The sequence below is a fragment of the Juglans regia genome, chromosome 12 (assembly GCF_001411555.2).
Source record: "Juglans regia cultivar Chandler chromosome 12, Walnut 2.0, whole genome shotgun sequence".
Lineage (NCBI taxonomy): Eukaryota > Viridiplantae > Streptophyta > Magnoliopsida > Fagales > Juglandaceae > Juglans > Juglans regia.
The window spans coordinates 24,750,654-24,776,695 of NC_049912.1; the positions used below are offsets into that span (position 1 = coordinate 24,750,654).

The window sequence follows — 26,042 nt, forward strand, 5'->3', positions numbered from 1 at the left end:
AGTGTGATATGGTTTCTTTGGATGCATCAACCTCAAGGCAAACACGGGCTCCATCAGTTCTTGTAGCACAAATGGTAGGATTATCACGACGGATAAACCGTCCAATAGGAGCCGTCAACAATCTGAGAACCGAAGCATGAAAAAAATTTGGGGGAAGACCCGGTAAAAAAACCCATACCGGCACACATGCAGGTTCGAAATCTTCATTAAACTCCGGTGTCCAAGCAAACGGTCGATAAGGGACTCCTGCTATATCACAAGATTCCCTAGACAAGGCTTTATTGAAATCCCCCTCGTTCGACAGCCTAATGAAAACATTCCGTGCCCTTTGCATAGCCGAAACCACTGGAGAAGAAACCAACCCCCATCTCTGATGAATAAAGGCTCTAATGGCATCAAGGGAGGGCCTCTGTCTAAGGAATTTGAGAACCAAAGAGTAACGGAAAGGTAAGGCAGTTCTTTCGATTTCCTCTACCGAAAACATGAAGCAAATTTCACCATCAATCAATTTCGGGGGCCTAGGCGCGACTTCCATTTCTGGTAGTGGCTGAGGCGCTGAAACAAGATCAGCAAATGACCTTGGCTGGCCTGCATTGGCAGGCTCGACGGCCGCCATGCAAGCAAACGTAGAAACCCTACACCGAAGCCCTAGCAGAGCAAAAAAGAAACTCTTGAATACAACTCTTGCAACCTCTTAAGAACAGTTTTTTTTTAAGAAAAACTCTTAACTCAGGCGTTATTGCATATCAAAATGTATCAAAATGCTGACATGGATTTAATGAAACAAACTGTTTTTTATATTACTTAAATGCGCTGAAGCTTTAGGCGGGATCTGAAGTTAAACGAAAAGTCTCTTTCAGTTCTTCCCCGCGTGCCCTCTCTCTTCTCTGGCCATTTTCTTCTTCTCTTCTCCGCACAACTTCTCCAGTTCTCTTTAGGCCGTCGATTCTCTTTCTCTCTTCCACCTAAAAGCTCTTATTTTTCGTTTAACCTCCATTGTTTGGTCCAACATGGCCAACATCTTGGCTTTTTCCGGATGCTTTGTAGTCGTTGGCCTCGCTTCTTTGGAGATCACCAACATGATTTGTGCCTTCTTCGGACACTTTATCATCATCGGTCTCAAATCTTTCGACAACAGGAACTTGGGGTTCGTCTTTCAGCTTTTCCGCCATAGTTTTCCCCCATCATCTTTGCTGCAAGTGGAATGCCACCACACTTTTCGAAAAGATCCTTATTTGCTTTTTCTAAATCTTCTTGACCCTTTAAGTTCAACACCTGTTTCTCTCTCTCAACCGTGCCTCTGAATATTGACCAGTAGCTCTCTTGGTTCCAAAAGGGCAGAAGGTCATTTATATTTTCTTCCTTCCCGACCATCATCTTCGTTACCTCCTTTCACCGTTCCCCCGTTTCCTTTTGGCAATCCATATGCAAGACATTCATTCCAATCATAGCTACGATTTATTACAACACTAAAATCTCAGTACCATTCATCTTTTTCCCAAACATCATCAAGTACGATGAGATACTTCTTACCATATTGTTGGAGATGCATAGCATAGAGTAAAGTGTTGAGGTGTTCCTTATTATCGAGGGGGCGTCCATTATCCACGCAGATGCTCTGAATGATCTCCTTGTCAACTCCAAGACACTCCAACATTCTTTTAACGACTGCTTCCTATGAGTTCTTATTGGAGATTAAATTGAAACTAATCCTAACGACACAACTACAACCAAGGGAACAAGACTGCCCAATCAAAACAGAGGATATTGCAACTGATATTTCAGGCCAACAACTTTGTTACGTTGTGATAGTGTTTTTTTATTTTTGCTTACATATAGGAGGAAGTTATGGAGAGTTTGTATATAAATATTATACGTTATGTACACTTTAGATTATCTTGAATGAAAATCTTTTATCCACCCAATCTCTCTTCTAGTAAAGTTCTATAGTTCTCTGATTCACTTTTCTTGGCATGCGTAACAAAATCCTAGGAAGGAAGCTAGTTTTGACCTCATTCTTGTTGAGAAGCGCTCGACAAAGAGTTGATTTTCTGACACCTAGCTCGTTAATGATCCCATTGACTTGAATTCTTCCTCACTTTGTCGTCGTTTAAGCAGTTTTTCCAGTGAAATCATTTCATTTTCGAACCCATGAACCTTTAGGCCGGACGGGGTTGAGATTTCTCCCTGGCCGTCATGCTGTGAATGATTAGGAGCCACTTGATCTGGACCCTTTGTCTTCTCTGAGGACTCCATATTGCTCACTTCAGGGGTCTCATGATTCTTCTCCGAACCCATGGGGACCTTTTCGATCAACAAATATTGTTGAGAAATTAAGAACAATAATTAGCATATATATATATATATAAACACACAGAGTTCGACAAGGCCTCCAAGAAGCTGTCTTTCATATATAATACATTACAAGTCATCTCAGCTCATCTCAACTCATCTCACTACTATTCATTACTATTCAACAACTTTAACTCACAAATCTCACTACTATTCACAACTCATCTCATTACTATTCATAATCTATCTCAACTCATCTCAGCTCATCTCAAGTCATCTTAAATCATCTTCGAATCCAAACGTCTCCGGGTGAGTTTTGATCCTAAACTCATCTCAATTCATCATTACAATTTTTTTAAATCTCAATACAAAATATAATAAACAATTCAAAATTTTCAAATCTCAAAATAATAATAATATTAAAAAATAATATTCTTATAATATTTTATTATCTCAATCTCAACTCAACTCACTTCAACATCCAAACACACTCTAAACCGTCTCGATCCTAATACTGTATATTGGGGAAACGGAAGAGGGAAGCGGGTTGTTCTTTATTCTTTTTCTTTGTATCTCGTTTTAGAGTTTCTTTTCTTTTTTAACTTTTTATAATTACACAAATACCCCTGCCTGCCATGTCACTTTCGATTCGCAATGGGTACACGAAATTGCCTGTACCTAGAAGAATTGTATTTTTAATAGTCATTTAATGCTAATAACCACAAACGATGTCTAATTAAACCTATATAAAATTCTATATAAATATCTTAATTACAAATCAAATTTCTATATTTCTCATCCAACTATATGTTTTTGCCAAACTTTTTTCTATCCAACAATTATATTTATAAAAATTTTCATACAATCATCTTCTTTTGCCAAACTATCTTCTATCTAACAATCATATCAACCACATTTTTCATCCAACCATCTTTTTTTGCCAAACTTTCTTCTATCTAACAATCATATTTACAATTCAAATAACCAATTATATTATTTTGCCAAAATATTTTGTTGTAACTAATAGTTTTGCGGAAATCCTATAAATAGATCAATCCCTAACTACTTCCCACTCATCACAAACCAAGCCCATTGAGATTTCTAGTCTTTATTCTTCCAATCCTTGCACAATACACCACTCAGTTTTCTATGGATCCCTTTTGGAGTGATGATCATATTGTATATGATGATTATTCTGATAAAAAATTTCATATGATTGTAGTAATGACACAAAAACGAGAGTGAAGGGCAACCGAAGGAGCATCTACTTCACGTCGACGGCGTACTTTCATCAAACGTGATCCATTGGAAGGTCATCAATGCCTTTGGAATGTTGCAATAGATCAATAACTATCAGGTGTTTGGATGCAATTGAAAAGGGACCAAGATAGGCGGTCCAGAAGATCGCAGATGGGGTGAGGAAATGACAACCTCAAGCCGCACGAAAACATAGAAGGGTATAGGGCTACCTTGTCGGAGCGGCCCTTTGAGTCAACGACACCTTCGTCAAGACCCAGAACTTCAAAGGCGACGGATTTTGGCACTTGATAGGTGAAAGCTAAGGAATCCAATGTGGACTTATTGATGGACGAGCACCACCCACTGCCCAAAAACATTGGCCCGACATTGGTAAAAATGCTGGGTTGAATAGATTTATAGAAGCCATCACTTCCAAAATGCGAAGTAACAAAGTGAGAGGTTGGAAAGAACAGAATGGAAAGAACAAGAATGATGGGACAATCGTAAAGCAATGAGAGCAAGCTAGGGCCCACTCCCACGATTTATAAAAGAATGTGACGGTTGGACTTCCGTAAGTTGTGACAACCAGGGTACATGCCGCTTCGGTTTCCAAAAATGCAGTTCACAAAGTGATATCAACGCGAAGAGCCGCCTGACACCTATTCATTAATGAATTTGAAAAGATATGATGAAAAGATGAGTCCATCATGAGGAGACACTGTCAGAAGTAGCCAGCCCACAGGAGCTTCTCAGACAGCAAAAAACCTAAATACAGTACCCGACCCTAGGAAGAGGGTAGAGTAAGTCATGATAAAATTTCCACCGTACTCGTCTAGTAAGAATTAGCGGGGTAACTATAAGGGGATTCCCCCGCCCCCCCTCCCCGGAAGACCTAGCCAAGTCCGACCCAAGACGAAAGGTCACCAATGTGGCCCACTAAGAGAATTCCCTATGCATAGCCTGCGGGAGGGATGGTGCAGCAGAGGATGAGACTCATCGGGGGCTCATTTATCTGAGGTTCATTGGATCTGAGGTGGGATTGACAAATTCAATCCTAGGGTCGGGTATTGTATTTAGGTAGGATTCCCACCATACTTGTCCGGTGAACATCGCCATACTCGATGATAGAATTAGCGGAGCTCATATCTGAGGTAGGATTGACAAATTCGATTTTTTGAGTAGTCGCAAATATGATTTCTCCATTGTTCGATCTGCATATAACTGCTGCAGTGGAAAATTTGTTCCTAACAGTCACATCATAAGATAAAGAAATAAAACCTTCAAGAAGGGGTATCCACTTTGGAGTTTTGGATGGTGGATTATTTTTGGTGGTCTACATCAATTGGTGTTCTTTGAAGATTTTTATCACAGAGTTTGAGAACATTATGGGAGTTTGACTTGGTTTGTGAATAACCTAGTTTCGAAGGAACCATGGAGAGTCCATTGCTGTGATAGCAAATAGTCAGAAGTTATGAGTCTCATCTTTATGGAGGTTTAGGATTTTGGGGTTCAATATTATTCTGGTCCACTCATGAAAGGGCTGGTTACCAAAAAGAGAGATATCTAGAGGCCAGGGTGAGTTCATACAGTAATTCTAGAAGATCTAAACCCTTTTCACCTTACCACAACAATTCCACTAGGTTCTTCTTAGAAGCTGTAAATTAAACTCTTTTGCTTGGCCTTTGGTGTTTTGTTTTCAGGCATGGCATTGTGATCATATCCATGATGGCTTGTGCAGAAATTGTTAAGCAGGAGATAAATTATTTATATGTTTATTTGTTTTCAATCACCGACTCTCTGCTTTATTATCTCTACGAACTGAGGAGCATTTTGGATTCCTCCTACCGGGGCAAAATTTTGTACCCAACATATTGCAGTGCTTGGATTTGCTCGATTCTGTGTTTCATGGAGTTGGATATATAGACAAGGTCAGCTTTACATATGTTGTAAGTTTAATTGATTGAAATTTGTTAATAAGATCTATCATCAAATTCTTTTCATAAGATCACCTTCTGATCTGTTGTATTCTCGACCCTGGAAGCTTTCACTAATTCTCAATGTAACGTTAAAGGTATAATTTTGCATTCATTCAACTGTTGAATTGAGACTAAACAAAAATCACTTAAACTTTTCAACATCTTAGCCACGTGCTAGGATTTTACCAAAAACAATTTGTCCATTATCCAACAAACCGACTAGATCTTTTAACTTGTATGAAAAACGCATACCGATTGATCTGGAGCATTCCATCGAAACTAGATCTGGTATGGCACCAAACCAAGCTACTCAATCTCAAGCCCCAGTGGAATGTCAGGCAGCCCCATTTTCCTCTAAGAATGGCCCCGGACACTTCTCATTCTCTCTTTAAATTCGACCCAAGAAATTCAATATTTCTGAGCTCCACCGGTGCAGTCTCACGCCTATCTATTATAGCCATCAAGTCACTATTATCATCCAGCAGATAAGCTTTCATGAATGCAACCACATTTCCTGCAACAAACCTTCTCATGGGTTCCCTAGACTCCCCATTCTTACACAAACAGTACGTAGTTTTCCCTCTAATACCGGGGGTGTCATCATCCAGCATATCCAAGTGACCATAGTCCTTGGCAACAAAATAACAAGCTGGTGCTCGACACTCGTTAAAGAAGTCCTCATGATTAACACCCTTGGGAGCACAAGCAGGCAATAGAGGATTCTTTTTCATTTCACCCAAGCCCGTACCGATAACCATCACAGCCATATCGAGCTCGAATGAACGAGGAACATAGGTGAGTACTGGTGGATGGGTTTGCTTTCCTTTGTCCATTCCATCAACTGGGTCGATGCCTATCAAGGCAGAGAAGTTTAGAGAAGTCTCTGCTTTTTCAAGGGCAAGTGCAAAAGCGGCCTTGCCTCCACGGCTATGACCAGCAAGTCCTAGCTTTCTTAAATTTGGTCGAACATTTGGTGGAAGCACGTTTTGGAGTCCTTCCGATAACCATTTTGTTGTTGCTGCTGTGGATTTGATGTCACCTGTTGCATCTGCTCCAGCCACGGTGTATAACTATTGAATTCAAATTGCAAAGAAATTTTTTTAGGAATATGAGATATGTATGATTCAAATGCTTCGAATGCAGAGAGAAGGCCTCTTGAAATTCAAGGTGCTTCAGGCTTTTAAAAAATATTCGCCTCCAAGTAGAAAAAAACGTTATAGGAGAGGGAGAAGGTGCATCATGTGATATATGACAATGTAACGTTTCTAGCAGGTAAAAAAAGAAGAATCATCCGCAACATGGATTTCAAGGAGAAAGGGGAAGAAAACAGAGTATGTAGCTCTATCGAGTTTTACTACTCATCATTCTCATACACTACACACCACACTTTTTTTCTTTTCTTTTTTTTTAAAATTTTTGTTTTGGTTTTATTCTTTTTAAATTTATTGAATTCTTCTATTCATCATTCATATACCACACATTTGATAAAGAAAAAAATAAAAATAAAATATAGTGTGTAGTGTATAGTGTGTGAAGATGATAAATAGAATTTTTCAGCTCCGAAATATGGAGCGACCAGGCATTTGAAATTCGATCACGACCAATCAAAAACACGCCATCAAATAGATATCATGGAGCTTAATAATATATTCCTGTAGGGAAAATGAAAGCTCCATACTCACAGGTTTTGCAAGTGCCCAACAAAGGGGCGGAAGCCTCTACAAAGGATATGAACATCCGGAATATTTTAAGGCAATCAAAGAGATAGGATAAGAAATCTTTCATCTTATTATTATATTTGGAAATAAAGAAAAACTGAGGCGTAGTTTTCATTAAATTTTGCAAAAATATATAAAATAAAATAAAAACATGAGAAGTTGCAAAAATAAATTTGTTTGTATTGAAATTTGTGGAAATAGATAAGTAGATTTTTAAAGTTATTAATAAAATATTTTTAAAGAATTCCTTTTAATTTTTGTGAAAAATTATTATGATTTTTCTTTTATTTTTCTGCATAAATATAGTCAAATGACTAGTTAAAACATTATTTTAGAGAAATAAAAAAACAAATAAAAATATTTAGACCGAATTTACACAGTAAATTTGACATATTTGACAAGATAAAGGCTCTTAAGAATGTGAGCATGATGCGCTATTTTTGGTCATGAATGTGAAGTCAGTTCTTAGAATTAGGAGCCGCCATCGTCCAATCCGATTGCCTCAATTGTAAGCCATACAAATCCAATTGCTTCATTTGCAAACCATAAATATCAAAGGTAATTCTATAGCTCACTTGCTAGCAAAAAACTCTCTTTCATTTCCTGACCATACTGTAATATCGGAGGACATTCCAACATGTATTTCTCCCTTGTTTCATTGAAATAAAAATGAGAAGTTGGTTTAAAAAAAAAATAAATATCAAAGGTTATCAAAGATGCAATCAGGATAACTCACTACGCAGCGTGAATCATAATCTAATTGCCTAGAAAAGAGAATCATAGATTGATTGATTCGTATCCGGACCAAAATCAAAACCATTGTACTGAAATAGCAGGTAATGAGAGAGACGAGCCTGAGGGGCGACGACGATGAATCCATGGGAAGCGATGTGTTGGAGAAGCTGAGAGTAAAAAGAGTTATAGAGAAGGTAACCATGGAGGAAGACGAGTAGTGGGAATTCTCCAGCTTCACAGGGCATCCCAACCAACAGCGGTTTCGGTGGTGGGATTGGAAGCTTTGACTTTGCCGTGCAAATATCAGCTTCCACTGTTTGCAGCATCGTCCTGTACTTCCCAATTTCAAAAACATTTGTAGCTGTAGCAGAAGCAGAAGCAGAAGCAGAAGCAGAAGCAGCAGCAGCAGCAGAAGAAGGCGGCATGACTCTGTGATGAAGGTGGTGCTCGGCTATTGAAACAGTTTCATCATGTCTTTTGAGATAAGTAAATTTTGTGTGGCATTTGTCGCCTCGGCTCATGAGGCAAAAAGATATTTTTTTTTGTTACCGGAACTGAGATTTTCAGGTTTGTTTATTTTTAAAAATGATATGGATTAAGATTAAAATTAAAATTTGAATAAAATATTATTAAAATATATTTTTTAATTTTAATTTTATTTTAAGATTTGAAAATTTTAAATTTTGAATTTTATTTTATGTAAAAATTTAATAAAGTTATAATGATAAAATAAAATGAGATGAGATGAGATATTTTTTAAAAATAAATTAGGCCAATTAACCTTAACCCAAAAATCCTGTTGGTTGGCGGTTCGAGTTTGGCCCAATATAGGTAGTGGATCGTGCATGTATCTTATCTACAAGCTGGTTTTTGTTTGGGCTTGATAGCCCAAGTTCTTGTATACTATAATTCGTATTTTGGCCGTTTATTTCAGAGTAAATTATATAACCTTCCCAATTTGTTTGCACCACATTTTTTTAATTTTTTTTAATTTTCTTTTAAGTTTATTGTGATGTGTGGAGGTCGTATGAATAAGAGGTTGGGTAGTTTTTTTTATTTTATTTTATTTGAAAATCATAACAAACTCCAAAAACAGAGATCTCTCTCTCTCTCCATCTGCTGAAGGAGAAACGCAGAGCAATGGAAGAGAGGCGCCATGAAACTCGCTACGCCCATTATATATACAACCACCTTCCAACTCATTTCCACTTTCACGCCTCTAAAACCCCAAAACCAAGACATTTCGATCAAACGCTCCGCCCATCTTCTATACATTTTCCCTCCCCTTCCCGCACTTCGTGTCCTCCCAAACAAAACCCAGAACCTGGTCATATTGCTTCATATCCTCCGACATCTCCCATTTTTTGATCACAAACATGACGAACAAAGGTGACATTGAGTCTGCTTGGGGAAAGAACAACGCCGACCAACTCTACCCCATGTTGCTTGAGAGCCCCCAGCTCCGCTGGGCTTTCATCCGCAAAGTCTACGCTATCTTGTGCTTTCAAATGCTTCTCACCACTGCCGTCGCCGCCGTCGTTGTCTTCTTCCGCCCCATACCCGACTTCATCGCCCACACTTCCGCTGGCTTTGCCGTCTACATCGTCATCTGCGTTCTTCCTTTCATACGTACGTAACTTTCTCAATTCTCTAATCCTACCCTCTTTTTTCAATTAAATTCTTTGTCGGTTTAAACTGGTGCATTCTTGAAAGTTTTCTTTGAAATGCTTTCTATTGCATGTAGTTTTATGCCCCTTGTATTGTTACCACAACCGTCACCCGCTGAACATGTTCCTTCTCATACTGTTCACGATCTCGATTGCATTAACCGTGGGACTTGCTTGTGCTTTTACCAAAGGTATCTCCTTTTCCTCTCATTCTGTCTCTCTCTCGATATATATTGGTTTTGAGTATCAATCGTTTACTTCAGTTTTTTTTTTTTCCCAACGAACGGTTTTGGTCGGGATTCCATTAATTAAAATTTTCTTCTCATTTCTTTTCCTTTTTCTTGTTATCTATAATTCTTTATTTTGTTTCATGCAATGAACGAAAAACGTATAAATAGTTGTTCTAAAATTTCACTTCTCAAAAAAAGTTGCTGTAAAAGTTTAAGCGGATGAATAGATAAGAATTTAATTATTTAATTTGGGTGGCAATAATTGTTTATAATGGAATCAACTCAGATTGTTTCTAAGATTTGGAATTGGACGTATGAATCTTGAACGAAACTGTTAATCTCTGTTCGTTTTGGAGAAACAGGAAAAAGTTACAATAATTTCCCATCAACCAAACAGACCTAACCAAACTAACCTAGGCCTATTTTTGTATTGTCCCCCAAAACAAAATCACAGTATAATGCTTTTCAAGACGGATAAAATTTTTGCCATTGGAGAGATTTTTTCTTGTTAAATAAGGTTAAATCAAATTATCTTAAAGAGTGGAATTCTCATAAGGTCGGGTCTTTGCTCATCTTGCAGTCACGTCACTTTGTTATTTACACTTCTATGTCGTTTAGGAGGCTATTAGAGTCTCTTAGAAAATTTCATACTTCAAGATCAAGAAATCTAGATAGTTTCTCTAGAAAAATGAAGAGAGAGAGATAAGAGTTTTTATCTTTTTTAAGACTCTTTTTCACTTAACCTACGTACTCTTAATTAAAAAATCTTTACTCTTAGAAGTTAATTAACTTTTTTAAATTTGTAGAAATTAAATAACTTCTCTAAAATTATGATAGCGATGGAGAGTCAACAAATAACTTTCCTACCCATATGGCCATTATTTGTAATGGAATTTACACACTCCAACATTCTTGTTCGTCTGTGAGATTTGACAGATGTGATGATATATATATTGACGACAAAACACAAAGTTTTAGGAAAATTTTGTTGAAAGTGACAAAGCTTAATCCTGGTTTGCCTTGAAATTCTCAAGAGATTCGATTGTGTTCCCTTAGTTACCATTGAAGAAACCCCTGAATTGATCCGTGATGGAAGCCCAAATAGTTGTCTGGATTCTTCACAGATTTCAGCTGTGAAACATAGTGAAACAGACGATTATTAAGGAATTTCCAGACCAAATTTTATTAACATGCTCTTAAAGCCTACTGATTCACCCATTTGACCATTTTGCTTTCTTGGATTTTAAGGAAGCCTCAGTTTTTTTCTCCAGAGATTCTGTTCCCAGTCAATGCAGTCATAGCATATATGATTCACTCATCAGCAGACATGCAAATGTTAAAGCGGGCATTAGTTCAGACTTCTTTTCTTCTTCATTTTTTTTTTTATAAGGAGGAAAAATCTCTAATATTATAAACGAAATCCTAACTTTTCACAGAGGAATACCTTATATAAAAACACATGCAAAGCAACCTTATTACAATCAAATAGCAAAAAAACTCCTCTATATACCCAAGAAACCCAACTCGTGTAACTCTCAAATAGCAAAAAAAAGCTTCTCTATAGCCCGAAGATAGCCCAGGAACTTATGCCTTTCATAAGTACGGCAAACCAATTTTATCAGTGCGTAAAATACTTTTAGGAAGAACTGAAATACCTATCTGCGAATACCATACATTAGCACAACCACTACTCTCCATCCTGGCAAGAAAATCCGCCGCCGCATTTCCTTCCTGATATTAGTTGAGACTGAATCAGTTGAGACTTAATCAGTCCTTTTAGTATTACTATTATTTTGATTAGCCTTCTGGCATGAATAAGACATCTGGTCAGAAAGGAAAGCGTTGGGACTAAATTCCTGGCCTATTTGTTGTTCACTAATGACAAGATGGACACTCTTTAAACTGAATCGACCAAATTGCTTCCCCTTATAGCTAGCCATAGATGAATCAAAGTAATAAAATCGGGTGCAATGAACCCCAATGCACCACTGCATAACTCATTATCACTGGATTGCCACTGCTTAGAGAATTGAGCTTCCTTAGGGATCCTCAAAACGTTTACGATGATACTCACATAATCATGATGCATGATGTAGTTATTTTGAGTACGCCTTTACATGTGCAGGAAAGATGCAGGTCGAATATTGCAGGAAAGATGCTAGTTTCTTTCTTACCTGATTTGAACTGATGTTTGTATTCTGTGGACAACAGGGAAGATCATCTTGGAGGCTGCTATTCTCACTTCTGTTGTGGTTGTTAGCCTAACACTCTATACATTCTGGGCAGTCAAGAGAGGTAGTGATTTCAGTTTTCTAGGACCCTTTCTTTTTGCTTCTCTCCTGGTGCTTATGGCTTTTGGCCTCATTCAGGTACATGGGAATTATCCAACTTCCTCTTTCTCTCTCTCTCTCTCTCTCTCTCTCTCTCCACATATAGATTTGGACTAATCAAGGGACTAATTTTATGAATGAACAGATATTCTTCCCTCTGGGGAAAATAACAGTGGCAATCTATAGTGGATTGGCAGCGCTCATATTCTGTGGTTACATTGTATATGACACGAATAATCTGATCAAGCGCTTCAGCTACGATGATTATGTCTGGGCTTCAGTCTCCCTTTATCTAGATATTGTCAACCTCTTTCTTAGCCTCCTCACTATACTCAACATTGTGGACAACTAAAAAAGTCTTCAGTTTCTCCTCTCTCAGTCTCGTGTCTTTCCGTCTTCAGATTGTCAAAAAGTCGTCACAGAAACCTTAAGCCTTTGTTCACTAGTACTTAAGAAGGGAGTACAGTAAGTATGTAAATCCAATTAAAAGGGTATTTTTTTTTTTTTATTATAAAGTGATATGATTTGATGTAGTATGTCAGATTGTAAAATTATTTTTATTATAAAATAGATTTAACAAATTTTATATAATATAAATTTTTTATATAATTTTTTTTTGTAATTTTTTTTGTCTTTAGCTTTTATTTTTTTTTTCTTTTTTGATAAAAAATGGGAGAGTGAATCAAAGACACGTGATCTTTGTTCTGGAGTACTCATTACTCACAGCAACTTTCCTTTAAATCCCAACCTATAGAAAGAGAAATAAGATATGTTTTGCTTTCATATACTCCACAATTGCTCTTTATTTCTCTCTATAGAATTTACATAATGATATAATTGTCCTAAATACTCCCTAAGAGAAATTCAAAGCAAGTTGTTAATAAATACATGAATTATTTTTTTCAATTTAGAAATAATATAAGAGAAACACTTTATAATAGTGTTGCAAAAATAGTTTCAAGTCTACTAGGAGTAATATTTTCCAAGGATTTAATAGGATGGTGATAATTCAAATTAAAAAAAATTATAAACTTCATTACACAAAATAAAGAATATATTTTATAAAAATAAGATTATTTTACAAAAACATCCCATTGTAAAAAAGGACCGTGTTACGCTCACTGTTTCCAGTTCCGGTTAGGAACTACCGTTAGACATAATTATTATTTATTTATATATATATATTTTTAAATTTTTAAATATTTAAAAAATAATTATAATATTATTAAAAAATAATTCTTTAATCACTAATTTTTACTATAAAAAAAAACACACATGTACTGTGTAAAATTTGTTGTTTGGTACGACTGCTATTGAGGGAAGGATGACAGCAGTGCACGTACATTTCATCGAACCGACAACCAAGTACTGAAGATGCTACCTTGCGATGCTGTCCAGGTTGTGAGATACCGTCTGGAAACTGGTGCATGTATTGAAAGTTAGAAGAAGTAATTCACGCATTGTCTGACAATTTGGCTGTTATCTGCTTCACACTGAATAGAATTAGAGTATATTATGACACAGCTTGGTTTCTTAATCCAATAAAAAAAGTTAATTTATAGAAGACAATCATTTTCCACCAGAACAGAAACTTTCGGCAGAAATATGTTTGTTTTAACACCAAAGTACTTAACTAAACTGGGTGCCAGAAACAATGAAGAGACAGAACCAAACCCACATTCATAAAATAAAACAAAAGCATGTCTTCTCTACTAAATATTGTGCTTTACACAAAATGAGATCCTTTCCTTAGCTTTTTAGACTTGGACTGCGACAGTCCAATATACTCCTTTTCTTTTTCATGAACAGCAGAACAGACTCGGACCACATGGTGTTAACTTCGACTTAATAAATCACTTTACTTTTCCATTCAGAAACAAAAAGGAAAGCTCCACATTCCCCCAATATCTTAGTGACCCATTTTGATAAACCACTTAATTTTAATCCACTCCTTTCTTACAATAGGGAACCCAAGAAACAGACCCACCAAACTGCAAAATACCCCTATTATGTTCAGAGGGAGTCAAAAAACCAAGAGTCTCACAACTTGGCCATTTCCCCAGAATTTCTCCTTCATGCGTAAATTGCACATTTCTTTACATCCTCTGCCTGTTATTCTTTTCAGCAGAAATGGCGAGGAGCCTTGAGACTCCTTGAGTCCAGATATCATACTCTCTCTGGTTCCTGCACTCAAATTCAACCACACCGCGCAACATTGTCTTCAATCCAAAGTATCGGCGGTGCTCACCACCTTCCAGCAAGTGGCGGCCGGGCCATGCTGGCATATCTTTAATCACTTCCAACACCACATCTGTAAATTCAAAAGGACAAATGGTGTTAAAGAAGAAGCCTTTTGATCTTTATCCCCTTTAGTGCCAATTGCTTTCACAAATCCCCATATATACGAGAAGACCCACCTCCAATTCTGTTCAAATTATTAGAGAAAGACAAAGGCAATTACTTACTCTTTTTCTTCTTTGTGATGGTCCCAGCAATATGCCTGCTCTTCATTTTCAGCATAACCTGCACAAAAAGAAGTCTCAAAGATGAAAAAGCAAGACAAAAAAGAAAGTAGATCTTCATTTATTTCATCATGCTCAGTTTTCTTAACTTTTACCCATCACCCATATGACCAAAAAGTCCAATTGATACTTGAAATTCCAATTTCTGAGGAAAATCAAACATTTCCAAGCACAGAAAGGCTACCTGATTCATTTTGTTGATGTAAACAGACACTATTTTCCCGTGAAGATCACCTGCGTTCATCACATCACTGGCGCAATCAAATTCCCTTTCCATAATTGACTCAGTTTCACATTGCATAAGAATCGAGACGTTTCAATATGAACAAAAATACAAAAAAATCAAATTTAAGATATTTCTCGGTAGAGAGTCGGCATGAGAACTTTTTACCTTTGCGGGTGCGCTTGAGCAGCTCACCTCCTCGAGCAAGTAATTCTCTACTGCAGATTCCCAGAAAATTTTCTTCAGGAACAAGCTCACCACTGAAGCTACTATTGGAATTACCGTTACTACCGTTGTTACCGTTACCCCCAGCTCCAATTCCCTTGTCCACCGGTATAACAGCTGCTATATTCCAAACTTCCTTCAATGCCCTTGCCTTCAGTGTGGCCGCCCCACGTAAAGCTGAGGGATGGTTAAGTCAGTAAATATTGAAATTACACATTCCACCAATGCCCCCAGATGATTTTAGAAACAATTTACCTGTCGCAGCCGCGGCGGTTAATGTCATTATATCCCCAGGCGACCTGACGTTCACGGCGGAGCTTACCACCGAAGCAAGGTGCTCACGCTCGGCTCCCATGGCCTCCGCTGCCTCGACGCATTGGGCGGCAACCAACGTTGCAGCCGACGCCACTGCCATGTCCGTCTTTGCCAACTGATCGTCCTTCCCTGCCCCTGAGGATGCTGCGGTGGCAGCAGCTATAGCAGCCATGGCGGCAGCCACCCCAGCCACCGAAACAGCAGCATGAACCTGGGCATTGTAGGCCCTGGTCTCTTCCTTTTTCTTCTCTTTCCTGTCCTTCAGCCACCTCCCCACAGTCTTCCCTCCGCCACCAGCTCCGCCAGTAGTGGTGGCGGTTCGGTATTGGGTGTTAAGAGGATTGGTTGAGCGGCAAAACTGCTTCAGAGATTCAGAGGAATTCGTGAGATGAAGTGCGTGTTGTGTGGGTCACTACAAATTGGCATCATGCGTGTCTATGTACGCCTCCCCTCATAAACGTCAATAAAACAAAATACCACAAATTTTTAAAATTTTTACTTTTGTTCATATGCGATGCAATTTTTAATATTTCATAGATTTGAACGAGAGTTTTACAAACGACAACAAAACTTATTTTAAGATTGAATTGCTACAAGTTCTAGAGAATCAGAATTTGGTCTCTCTGAGAAATTCTGACGTTGGTTACAGAGAAAGCCTGGACTACGCTCGATCTGAGAGTGGTCAATCCTGTAACAAATAGTATTCGTGCTTTGTATCGAAAACGAGGAAAACAAAAGTGAAACAAGTACGATCCACTTGTATGCCTGTCTCTCTGGGTGTGGTTTATGTTTTACTAGTTTCCGGTGACCGTAAACGGTTTTCGCCGGTGATAAGAGTAAGAAAGAAACCTTTACGTCGTCCATTTCGGAGGGGGAGACAGGTGGGCTATCGGTTAAGGAGCCGTTGAGAGGGCCACTACTATGTGAGAGCCTGCCTGAGGTGCGTGGTGATACTTCCTGCTGCAAACAGAGAAAGGAAGATCAGGATGTGTATTTGGATTAGCGGTAATTAATTGCATGAGAATGATTGAGAAAGTGAGAGGAATCGTTGAATTTCAAATGTGGGCGTGAGCTATAAGATTAGTGATAGAGAGATCTGAATTTAGGACCCAAAAATAGACATATTGATAACAGAGCATGTATGAGAAACTCTCAACTCAAATAAAGGGCCAGAGGCGGAACATAAATCTATGAAAGCTCTGTTGGGGTAAAACATATAGTTCGTTATATACCAGAAGTCTAATGTAGACAAGAAAGCAACAGAAATTAAAGAACGAGAAAGGCAGGAATGGGCAACTATGAACTACGCAAAGGTTTAGAACATAAGCCAAATTCAGAAACAAACACCAGGATAAAACAACGGCAGAGCAAACAAAATAAGAGACCAGTCAAAAGAAGAGGAGAAGCCGGAATAAGATATAACCTATAAGAGAGAGAGAACAAAAATCAAAAATTAAAAATAAAAATAAAAGACCAAGCTAAAACAAAAGTTTCGATCAGCCCCAACAACCCAAAAATCTCATAAGTTGTCCGCACACGCTCGGTGTTGGTTTTCCAGTCGCCGCAAACACTCACCGACTGAGACATAATCCTGTCCATGACCATCTGAGAGGTCTCGGACGAAGCAAAAGAAAAGGGGTTCCCGGAGACGGTAGCACTCTCCTCCAACTCCCCGGCCAAGTCCTCCAGTATAGTTTCGCCATTAACACCAGCACCAACACCACTGGAGGTCTTCGACAATGCCACCATTTGTGGTGGGGCCAGAACTTTTGAGACCTCCAGCGCCGAGACGCTCCACGACCGGGAGAGAAACTCCATGGGCTCCCGAGGGGTCTCTGGTGGCGGGAGCAACGAGGAATGGAGCAGGTTGGGTCGCCATGGATCCTGAACGGCCTTCTCCATGTCAGCGTTTCTCCGACTCCGTGACTGTTTGTGTGTTTGAAAGAGTGCGTGGGTCAAGGGAAATTCCGAGGGAGGAGATGACTGTCGTCGCTTTATAGACGCGAGTGGCTACGTGTGCATCTGAGAGAAAGAGACAAAGCGGCGGAGATGTCAGTCTAATTGAAAGCTCTCGAGGATTTAACTAAAAAATAAAGTATATTTTATAGCTGAATACGGCCTTCTATATTGTTGATGTAAAGATATCTAATTTCAGATTATTATCTTTTTATTAATCAAATTATGTTACGAAAAACTGTAAAATTACAAGCTGTTGCATCAAAACCGCACGCTGTTATGATTTTTTTATTAAATAAATTAAATAAATAAATCTTTTAACCCATAAAAATAATTTTATATTTAATTTATATAGTTTTTTTATTAAGACCTCGTTTATATTCTTAATTCATTTCAATTCATTTCAACTTATTTTATTTTATAATTATAATTTTTTTAAATTTATACACAAAATATAATAAACAATTCAACTTTTTCAAATTTTAAAAAAAATTTCTTAAATTTTTACATAAAATATAATAAATAATTTAATTTTTATTTTACTATTTACAAATCATCTCAATTCATTTTAACTTATCTTTAAATTCAAACCATTTATAAATAGATAGTTTATATATTAATATCAATATATAATTTAATACACGAATTTGTTTATAAAAATTTTTTTTGCAAATGACTATAAATCTTGGATGGCTCTACAGCCACCTTTTCTAGTTTCCACTGCGAGCCATTGTTAATGGTTTTTTTTTTTATATACGTATTTTAAATATTTAAAAAAATAATAATAAATTATAATATTATTAAAAAAATATATTTATAATTATAAAATAAATTAAAAATTAAGAGCGGGAGCGGAAGCTACAGCGGTAGCCACAAGCGGGACATCTATCATTTCACATAAATGTTATAGAAATTGAAGGATTGATTAGATGTAGAATAATGCTACTCTCATCACTTTTGGTCCCGCTCCCGGTCCTGTTATATTTTTTTTAATTTTTTTAATATATTTTTTTTTACTTAATGATTAAGTAAATATTTTTTAATAATATTATAATTTTTTTATTTTTTTTAAAAATATTTTATAGTGTTAAAAAAATATATATATAAAAAAATAAAATAAAAAAACATTATATTTTACATTGAGCGGGACCGGGAGCGGGACAGCCAGCGGGGCTGTAGAGGCGTCCTTAGATGTAATATCCTGACATATTTTGGCCTCAATATTATGATTGGATGGGATGACCTTCTCTCTCACGCGATGAGTGCTTAGAATATTTATTCACGATTTATTCAATAATGAATGACTGAAAATAAAACATTTAAATATTTAAATAGTTCGACAATAAAATATAAAATATATCGTATACAACTCTTAAATGTAAAATATACTAAGGAAATTAAAGATTAATATACTCTCACAAATAAACAAATTCATTTACTTAGTTTTGTGTTTGTCTGTACTGTTATTATTCTCTCACCCCTTGATAGCTTCTCTTTCGTAATAAATATCTATTTTAAAAAATAAAAGATGGTTTGAGCCAACCGTTCGCCATTGACCAGACGGAGGGAAGAGCTTCATCTCCACTCTCCCTTGTCCATATTGCACCCAAGTTTTTTATACTTTTCCTCCATTGTCCATCTACCGTCTTCCGGTGCTCAAGCCTCTACTAGCTTCACTCTTATGGACTCATTGGTCCTCAATGTTTCATGTCTCATTTGTAAATTGAGATAATATGTGAATAGTAATAAAATAATTTTAATTAAGATATTTTATATGATTTAAAAAAAAAATTAAATCAAAATATTTTAAAATTAAAATATTGTTAGAATATAATTTTTTTTATATGATTTTCGTTTTGAGATTTAAAAAAGTAAATTTATTTCATGTGTTTTGTTTGAATTTTTGAAAAATTTGTAATAATTAGATGAAAAAATTGAATATTTAAAATTGAAAAGTATTTATATTTATGATGTTTGAATATTGAGACGTGATGAAATGAGAGAATATGAGATTAGAGGATTTTGCCATCCAAACGAGATCTTAAAAGTCTAGAGAGTCGTAGTCAAATGATCAATGTGTGTAGCTCATGCGTCGCACCTAACGATCTGATACGGATTTTTATTACTCTTTTTGTGTTGCGTTAATTGTAATGCAATGTTTGTTGAGGTTATCCACCCATTTCTTATGTGACAACATTTGTTTTATATATATATATATATATATATATATATATACACACATATTTGTTTTTAGAAAATGCTACATTCACTGAGGATGCATCCCCAAAAAAACTATTGATTCCTATTTTATTTTTTAATATTTTTTTACTTAAGTGTTAAGAAAGTCTTTTTAAATTAATTTGTGATTTTTTTTTAATATTTAAAAGGATTTAAAAAATACTTGAAAAAAAAATACATTACACTTCTCAGTAAGAATCCTCAAGGCCACTCTCAGTAGCCCTAGCAGTACCTTTTTAAAAAATGTGTTAACTATAAAATAAAGAACTGTTCATTTGTCATTAGAAGTATTCAATTGTTTAGATCTCTACAAATGATGTTTTATAAGCGCTTGATCCTAATGTAATAAGCCAACATTATTTTGTTTGATTCTCATGGATTAAAATGAGAGATAATTTCCATACTATTGTGTCAATCTTTTAATGTATTTATGGATCAATTTCTTAAATCAGGACTAAGAATTTTTATAATTTTATATTTTAAACACTTTTATAATATTTTAAGAAATAAACATAATATGTAGGTTTTATAATATTATTTGTAAATCTTAATATTAAATACCATGGAATTCACATAATATATCTATTTTTACCTTAATTATAACAAGTGCTTACGATAAAAAAAAAAATTATAGGAAATCTAATCCTTTGAACTTAATAGTGACCGTATCGTGTCGAGACCAAAAATCTTAATATATATATATATATATATGACGTATGATTTTTTTTGAGAATATATGACGTACGATTTTAAAATATCCGAATAGTCGACATTTTGAAGGAAAGATAAAGTGGGCTGGACACATCAAGCCATAGTCGGTACCAAATATTCTGGACTTATTCCAGTGACAAACAAAATAGTACTTACCCCGCAGCCTCGAAAAGACAATAATATGGAAAAGTATGGGAGTTTGCACCTTCTTTGCAAGGTTATTTAGGGAAAAAAATATTTGTTAAATTTTCCTATTTAAAATTTAAAATTTCATGTATATATTCTTTACGAGTAATTCTACATACAACAGTGAAGTGCGTAATCGCTTTGAAAAATAGTGGGGTTCACTATTAAAAAATTAATTTTTTTCATGTGGGTCTCATATTTTATTTATTTTTTTCAAAACGATTACGCGGCGGTTACGCACTTCACGGTTATAAGTATCTTTTCTCATTCTTTACACCAGAATTACTTTAATAATTATTTTGTAACAAACTAAAAGTAAAATTAAATTCACAAAATTTAAAAATATTATCATTAAAAAAAATTCTAAAATTATTTTATTCTATTCTATCAATTTGATCAAATCAAATTATAGTTATTTTACAAAGAATATATTTATATATAATCGTAAAGTAAGCGAACTTCGTATAATCGTTTTAAAAAAATAAAAATTATTATTAATAAATTAATTTTTTTATTTAAATTTTTTATTTTTTATTTTTTTAAAACAATTACGCGACATGTTTATAATTCACCATATAAATCTTAAAGAAATTAAAGGAAAAAAAGTGAAAATTCAAAAATATCGACATTATTGGAAGAATGATGCTATTATACCCTTTCATTTTGTCATTTTATTTTAATTTAATCGCTCGTATATTTATTTTTTTATATATTAATTAGGAAAGTGAATAATATATTAATTTTTTTATATCTTTTAAAAATATTAAAAAAATATAAATAAAATAAATAAATTTTGCCTACCCCTAACAGCACTCTTATTGGAATGGGTGTGGAAGGGAATTATAGCTGGCAATTGGACCCACACGGACCTGAAAAAACGAAGGGTGGAAACCGGATCAACGAGGGGCATTAAATGAGATGGGCCAGCTGTACGTATGGCCGTGGATAACCTGCGAAGGAAGGTAAGCCATCATGTAATTGCGTGTAGCTAAATGATTGGTAGCCACCATTTCAACATGCATGACCCTCCACTTAAATCATTTACGCAATACATTCCATAATATATTCATAATATATAAATAAGATATTTTTATAAAATAATATTATTTTTATGAGATATTTTATAAAAATACTTTTTATTTAAAAATAATTATATAAAATATTATAAAAAAATATACACACAATACATTATACAATATATTTACACAATAAAATAATATTATTTTTATGAGATGTTTTATAAAAATATTTTTTATTTAAAATATAATTATGTAGAGTATTGTGAAAAATATTATATATAAATCATTTTCTTTAAATTATTAGGCTCATTCGAGACATGCAGATCTTACTTGTACTCCTATGATCAGTTAGAAAATAATTACCCATTTTAAATAATAAACTTTTGGATGTTTAAAATTTAGTATTTTTATCCTATTTATTTTGATTGAAATCGAGTATCTACAAACAAAAATTTGACTAATTTTGAGTTGTTTAGTTTGGGAAAAATTATAGTTGTAATTGTGGATATGTAAGTGTTGTGTAATTAATTTGAAAAAAATTAATAAACATGAGACTCATATAAAAAAATTAATTTTTAATAAGAAATCTTTTTTTTTTTAAAACGATTCTATAATATTTACATATTTTATAATTGATAATTTTAAATTCGAGACATCTCGATCACTTGTACTCTTCACCCACCTTAAAATTGGATAATCCCTTATCAAGTTTATTGGGGGTGGTGTGGGAGTCAAAGATAATGGAGGGGATAGAAAAATCCCTAGATAGCCCGTACGACAAGAACCTCAGTATTCTGTCTTCATTCTGAGGGAGCCATGCACTGATCATTCAATAAATCATATAAGTCGATCAGATTCGTTCTTATCTATTTGATGCATGCATACATTCGTTCTTATCCTCCATCACGTGCTAATCACTCGGCATGAATCTCCTCAGAAGGAATCTAAACATTTGGTGATACAGCATTAATGAAAGATTTTACACATCAATATTCCTGCATATGCATCGCTTGTATTTATGACTTTTTATTCTCATTATTCCTATACACTACATATTTATTAAGAAAATAAAAAATAAAGATAAAAATAATTATGTAACGTATGAATGATGAGTAAAATAATTCTATTGTATTACATGATCATGTATATTGTCTCTTTGAGTAATTCTCTTGTTGAAGATCATGGAGCGAGATATATTTTTCAAGTGCAATAACTCATGAGTTCAAAATTAGTGTAACTCATTCGATGACTGTAATAGAAGATTATAAATAGGCATTCAATTTTTTGTCAAACCTAAATTAGAGGCGCTAATATATGATATGATATGTGAATCAAATACAAACGTAATATAAAATTAGCAAATTGATTTAGCTTTGATATAAATGGATTTATGTTAAAATAAGTTGACCCAATAAAACATAATTAATAAACGGATAAATAACATGTTAGCCTGCTTAATCCAAAGTCAAGCCTCAATAACACCTTTCGATTTTATTTCAAAATTATAGTTTTTTAATTGTTTGGTTGTAATATTGATGTTTCTTATTATGCTTTTATTTCTATTGTTGGAGTTGTAATTCTAGTCCTATACTCATATTTGTTATTATTAGGTTTGTAATATTGATTTTATTTTAGGTTAAAATCTGAAATATTGATATTTTTTGTTAACATGCAGTTTTATTGGTTTTTTTAGGATAATGTGGCAATTAATAAATATAGATTTGAATTTTTATGTGGAATTATGTTAATTATGTCAAATGAATTATGCGGGTTAGTTCAATCCATTTACATGAAATAGATTAAAATTCGTTGACATATTTCTAATTAATTACTTTAAAATTAAAGTTTTATTATTGTTTGATTGCAATGTTGGTGTTTCTCTATATGTTTTTATTTCTATTGTTGGGATTATATTCTAGTCATATGCTCATATTTGTTATTGTTGGGTTTATAATATTAGTTTCATTGAATCATTATAGGTTAAAATTTGGAAAGTATTGATATTTTTTGTTAACATGCAGTTTTATTGGATTTTTTTGGATAATGTGGCAATTAATAAATATAGATTTGAATTTTTATGTGAAATTATGTTAATAATGTCAAATGAGTACTTATGCGGGTTAGTTCAACCCATTTACATGAAATATATTAAAATTAATTGACATATTTATAATTAATTACTAAACGGATCATAACGAATGACACGATATAATCCGTTATTTAAACGGATCGTGTTAGATTTAAAGGTCTGATCCGTTTAATTTAATAGGTTGTATTCGAATTGACTCATTATCAAATGATAGTTTGACACAACACAAACACTACCCATGAACACAAATTACCTCCCCTAGCCTAAATAACCTTCATGACTGTGACCCAGTGGCCTCGTGGTTGATATTGCAGTTTATTAATAAATAAATGGGATATGAACTAATCTGAGTCAAAGCTTATCATTTATACATTATTATTTTTCAAAATAACTTATAAATAGAAAACGATTGAATAATTTTTATTTATTTTAAATATTTTTATTTATTTATTTTATTTTTACGTGAGATTGATGTAGTACCTACCTGTTAAAATCGTCATGTGTATCACTTTTTTTAATTGGTTATTGGTCCCCACGTGCAACTACTAGCAATTAATTCCAATCCAATGCACTTAGAAGCTATATATATATTTGCAAGTTCTGACTATGCAAAAGGCAACGATCGAGTACTTCAAAGATTTTCAAAGTGTGGGCCGTGTGGAGACATGCAAATATCGTGTAGATGAGATATATATATCTCTATTAATTCAATGGAGCCTACCTGCAAATATATATATATATATATATATGTATATTAATTATAAATAGAAATGGAGATGTAATCTATATATATGTATGCTTGTTTTTCAACGTAAATCATGCTACCGATCGAATGAATTAATAGCCTGGGAAGGCAGGCAAGGCAAGCCACTTGACCTTGCAGGTCCGTACGTCGTGGTCCAATTATAAATTGGAGTTTATTATTGTAAGATATGCAGTCCCATTTATGTCAATTCTCGCATCTATGGCGTAGAGTGTTTTTAGTCCCACCATACTCTCTCTATTGACAATAGTCTGGTCCTCTCCCAAGGAATTAATTAGAAGCATAAACCTCTTCGTTATGGCTGGACACTATGCTAATTTTGATTAATTCTTATTAGAGATACCGACCCATTAATTTCGTATTTTACTATTTACAGTACTTAAAAGAGAAGAAAATATAACAGATAAAGTTATTCTATTTTCAAACTGATCATTTGTATATATAGTATATATAATATACATAAATTAAATAATAAGATTTGATTTGTAAGATTCAAATTTTAAAATTTATCTTTTAAAATAGATTATCATGTAATTTAAGAATTTTATTAGCCATGGTATATATATGTTATATATACCGACTTGATGATAGAATTTTTCAAGATGAAACATTAATTGTTGCAACATTTGGAAGGAGCAACTTGGACATGCCACGTTAAAACATGCATGAATGTTCAACTCCGACTAGTCAGGTGCATGCCTTAGCTTGTATACGGATGTATGTCTTCTACAAATCCTTTTGAAAAATATAAATTCACGAAAACTAGCGAATTTTATTAAAAGTGGATCAAAATTCATCTAGCATTAGTTATCTACATCTTCATGCACGTAAGACAAGACCTAGCTACTATATATGCTAGCTAGAACATACGTACGTATTATTTGTATTCCACTTGTAACTGACTATATATATATATATTAGATTAGAATATTATGTTATCGATTTTCCTAAGTCGTGATATCGAAGAAAGATCTAAGGATCTCTCTAAAAATCATATTAAGATAACATGTAATAGTGTATTTGTCACTCTCACCACTTTTAATTGTGGTTCCATTGTTTGTAATTTTTTATGAACAACTTATTTCTATTTTTTAAGACGACGTCTTCTTTATAAGACATGAATGATAACCAATAAATTGGTTGTAAAAGTCTTTCTTTTTTCTTTTTTATCTACCGCTTTGTATTGTTATTATTCTGAGATATTTGTTGAGGAACCTCACCCTTGTATCATATTTTCTAATCATATTAAGATAATACGAGGTTTTGTTTGCATTCAAAATTTATTTCAACTCATCTCATTTTATCATTACAACCTTTTCAAATTCTCACACAAAAATATAATAAACAATTCAACTTTTTCCAATCTCAAAATAAATTTTTTAAAATTTCACACAAAATATAATAAATAATTCAATTTTTATTCTACTATTCACAAACTATCTCAACCCATCTCAATTCATTTATGAATTCAACCAATTACATAAAATTAAGAATATTTACCATAATATTTATTAAGAAAGATGCGATTGTTACTTGGGTAATGATACCCTTCCAACCGGTTTACTCCTCCTTTATCACTCATGCTATATTTTAAATTTTTAAATTTTT

General features: G+C 34.3%; 3 protein-coding genes across 6 annotated transcripts; 1 reads left to right on the top strand and 2 right to left on the bottom strand.

Annotated features, from left to right (window-relative positions):
* Positions 1-5,591: 5,591 nt before the first annotated feature.
* LOC109005075 (chlorophyllase-2) lies at positions 5,592-8,470 on the bottom strand. Its single transcript, XM_018983856.2, has 2 exons — positions 8,080-8,470; positions 5,592-6,577 (listed from the first exon to the last, which is right to left on the bottom strand). The coding sequence occupies exons 1-2, from the start codon at positions 8,383-8,385 to the stop codon at positions 5,885-5,887; spliced, it is 999 nt and encodes a 332-aa protein (XP_018839401.1). The 5' UTR covers positions 8,386-8,470; the 3' UTR covers positions 5,592-5,884.
* A 703-nt stretch (positions 8,471-9,173) lies between these two features.
* Positions 9,174-12,697, top strand: LOC109004948 (protein LIFEGUARD 4-like). Its single transcript, XM_018983649.2, has 4 exons — positions 9,174-9,589; positions 9,705-9,818; positions 12,069-12,226; positions 12,333-12,697. The coding sequence occupies exons 1-4, from the start codon at positions 9,337-9,339 to the stop codon at positions 12,537-12,539; spliced, it is 732 nt and encodes a 243-aa protein (XP_018839194.1). The 5' UTR covers positions 9,174-9,336; the 3' UTR covers positions 12,540-12,697.
* Positions 12,698-13,847: 1,150 nt separating this feature from the next.
* On the bottom strand, positions 13,848-17,535 carry LOC109005071 (VAN3-binding protein-like). 4 transcript variants are annotated; one of them, XM_018983848.2, is made up of 7 exons: positions 17,048-17,535; positions 16,322-16,429; positions 15,413-15,833; positions 15,101-15,334; positions 14,894-14,943; positions 14,653-14,710; positions 13,848-14,498 (listed from the first exon to the last, which is right to left on the bottom strand). In XM_018983848.2, the coding sequence occupies exons 1-7, from the start codon at positions 17,372-17,374 to the stop codon at positions 14,284-14,286; spliced, it is 1,413 nt and encodes a 470-aa protein (XP_018839393.1). In that variant the 5' UTR covers positions 17,375-17,535; the 3' UTR covers positions 13,848-14,283. The 4 variants fall into 4 exon arrangements, with proteins under 4 accessions (XP_018839393.1, XP_035539489.1, XP_018839391.1 ...); XM_035683596.1 differs by having other exon boundaries at positions 15,413-15,830; positions 17,048-17,534; XM_018983846.2 differs by having other exon boundaries at positions 16,322-16,432; positions 17,048-17,534.
* Positions 17,536-26,042: the final 8,507 nt, after the last annotated feature.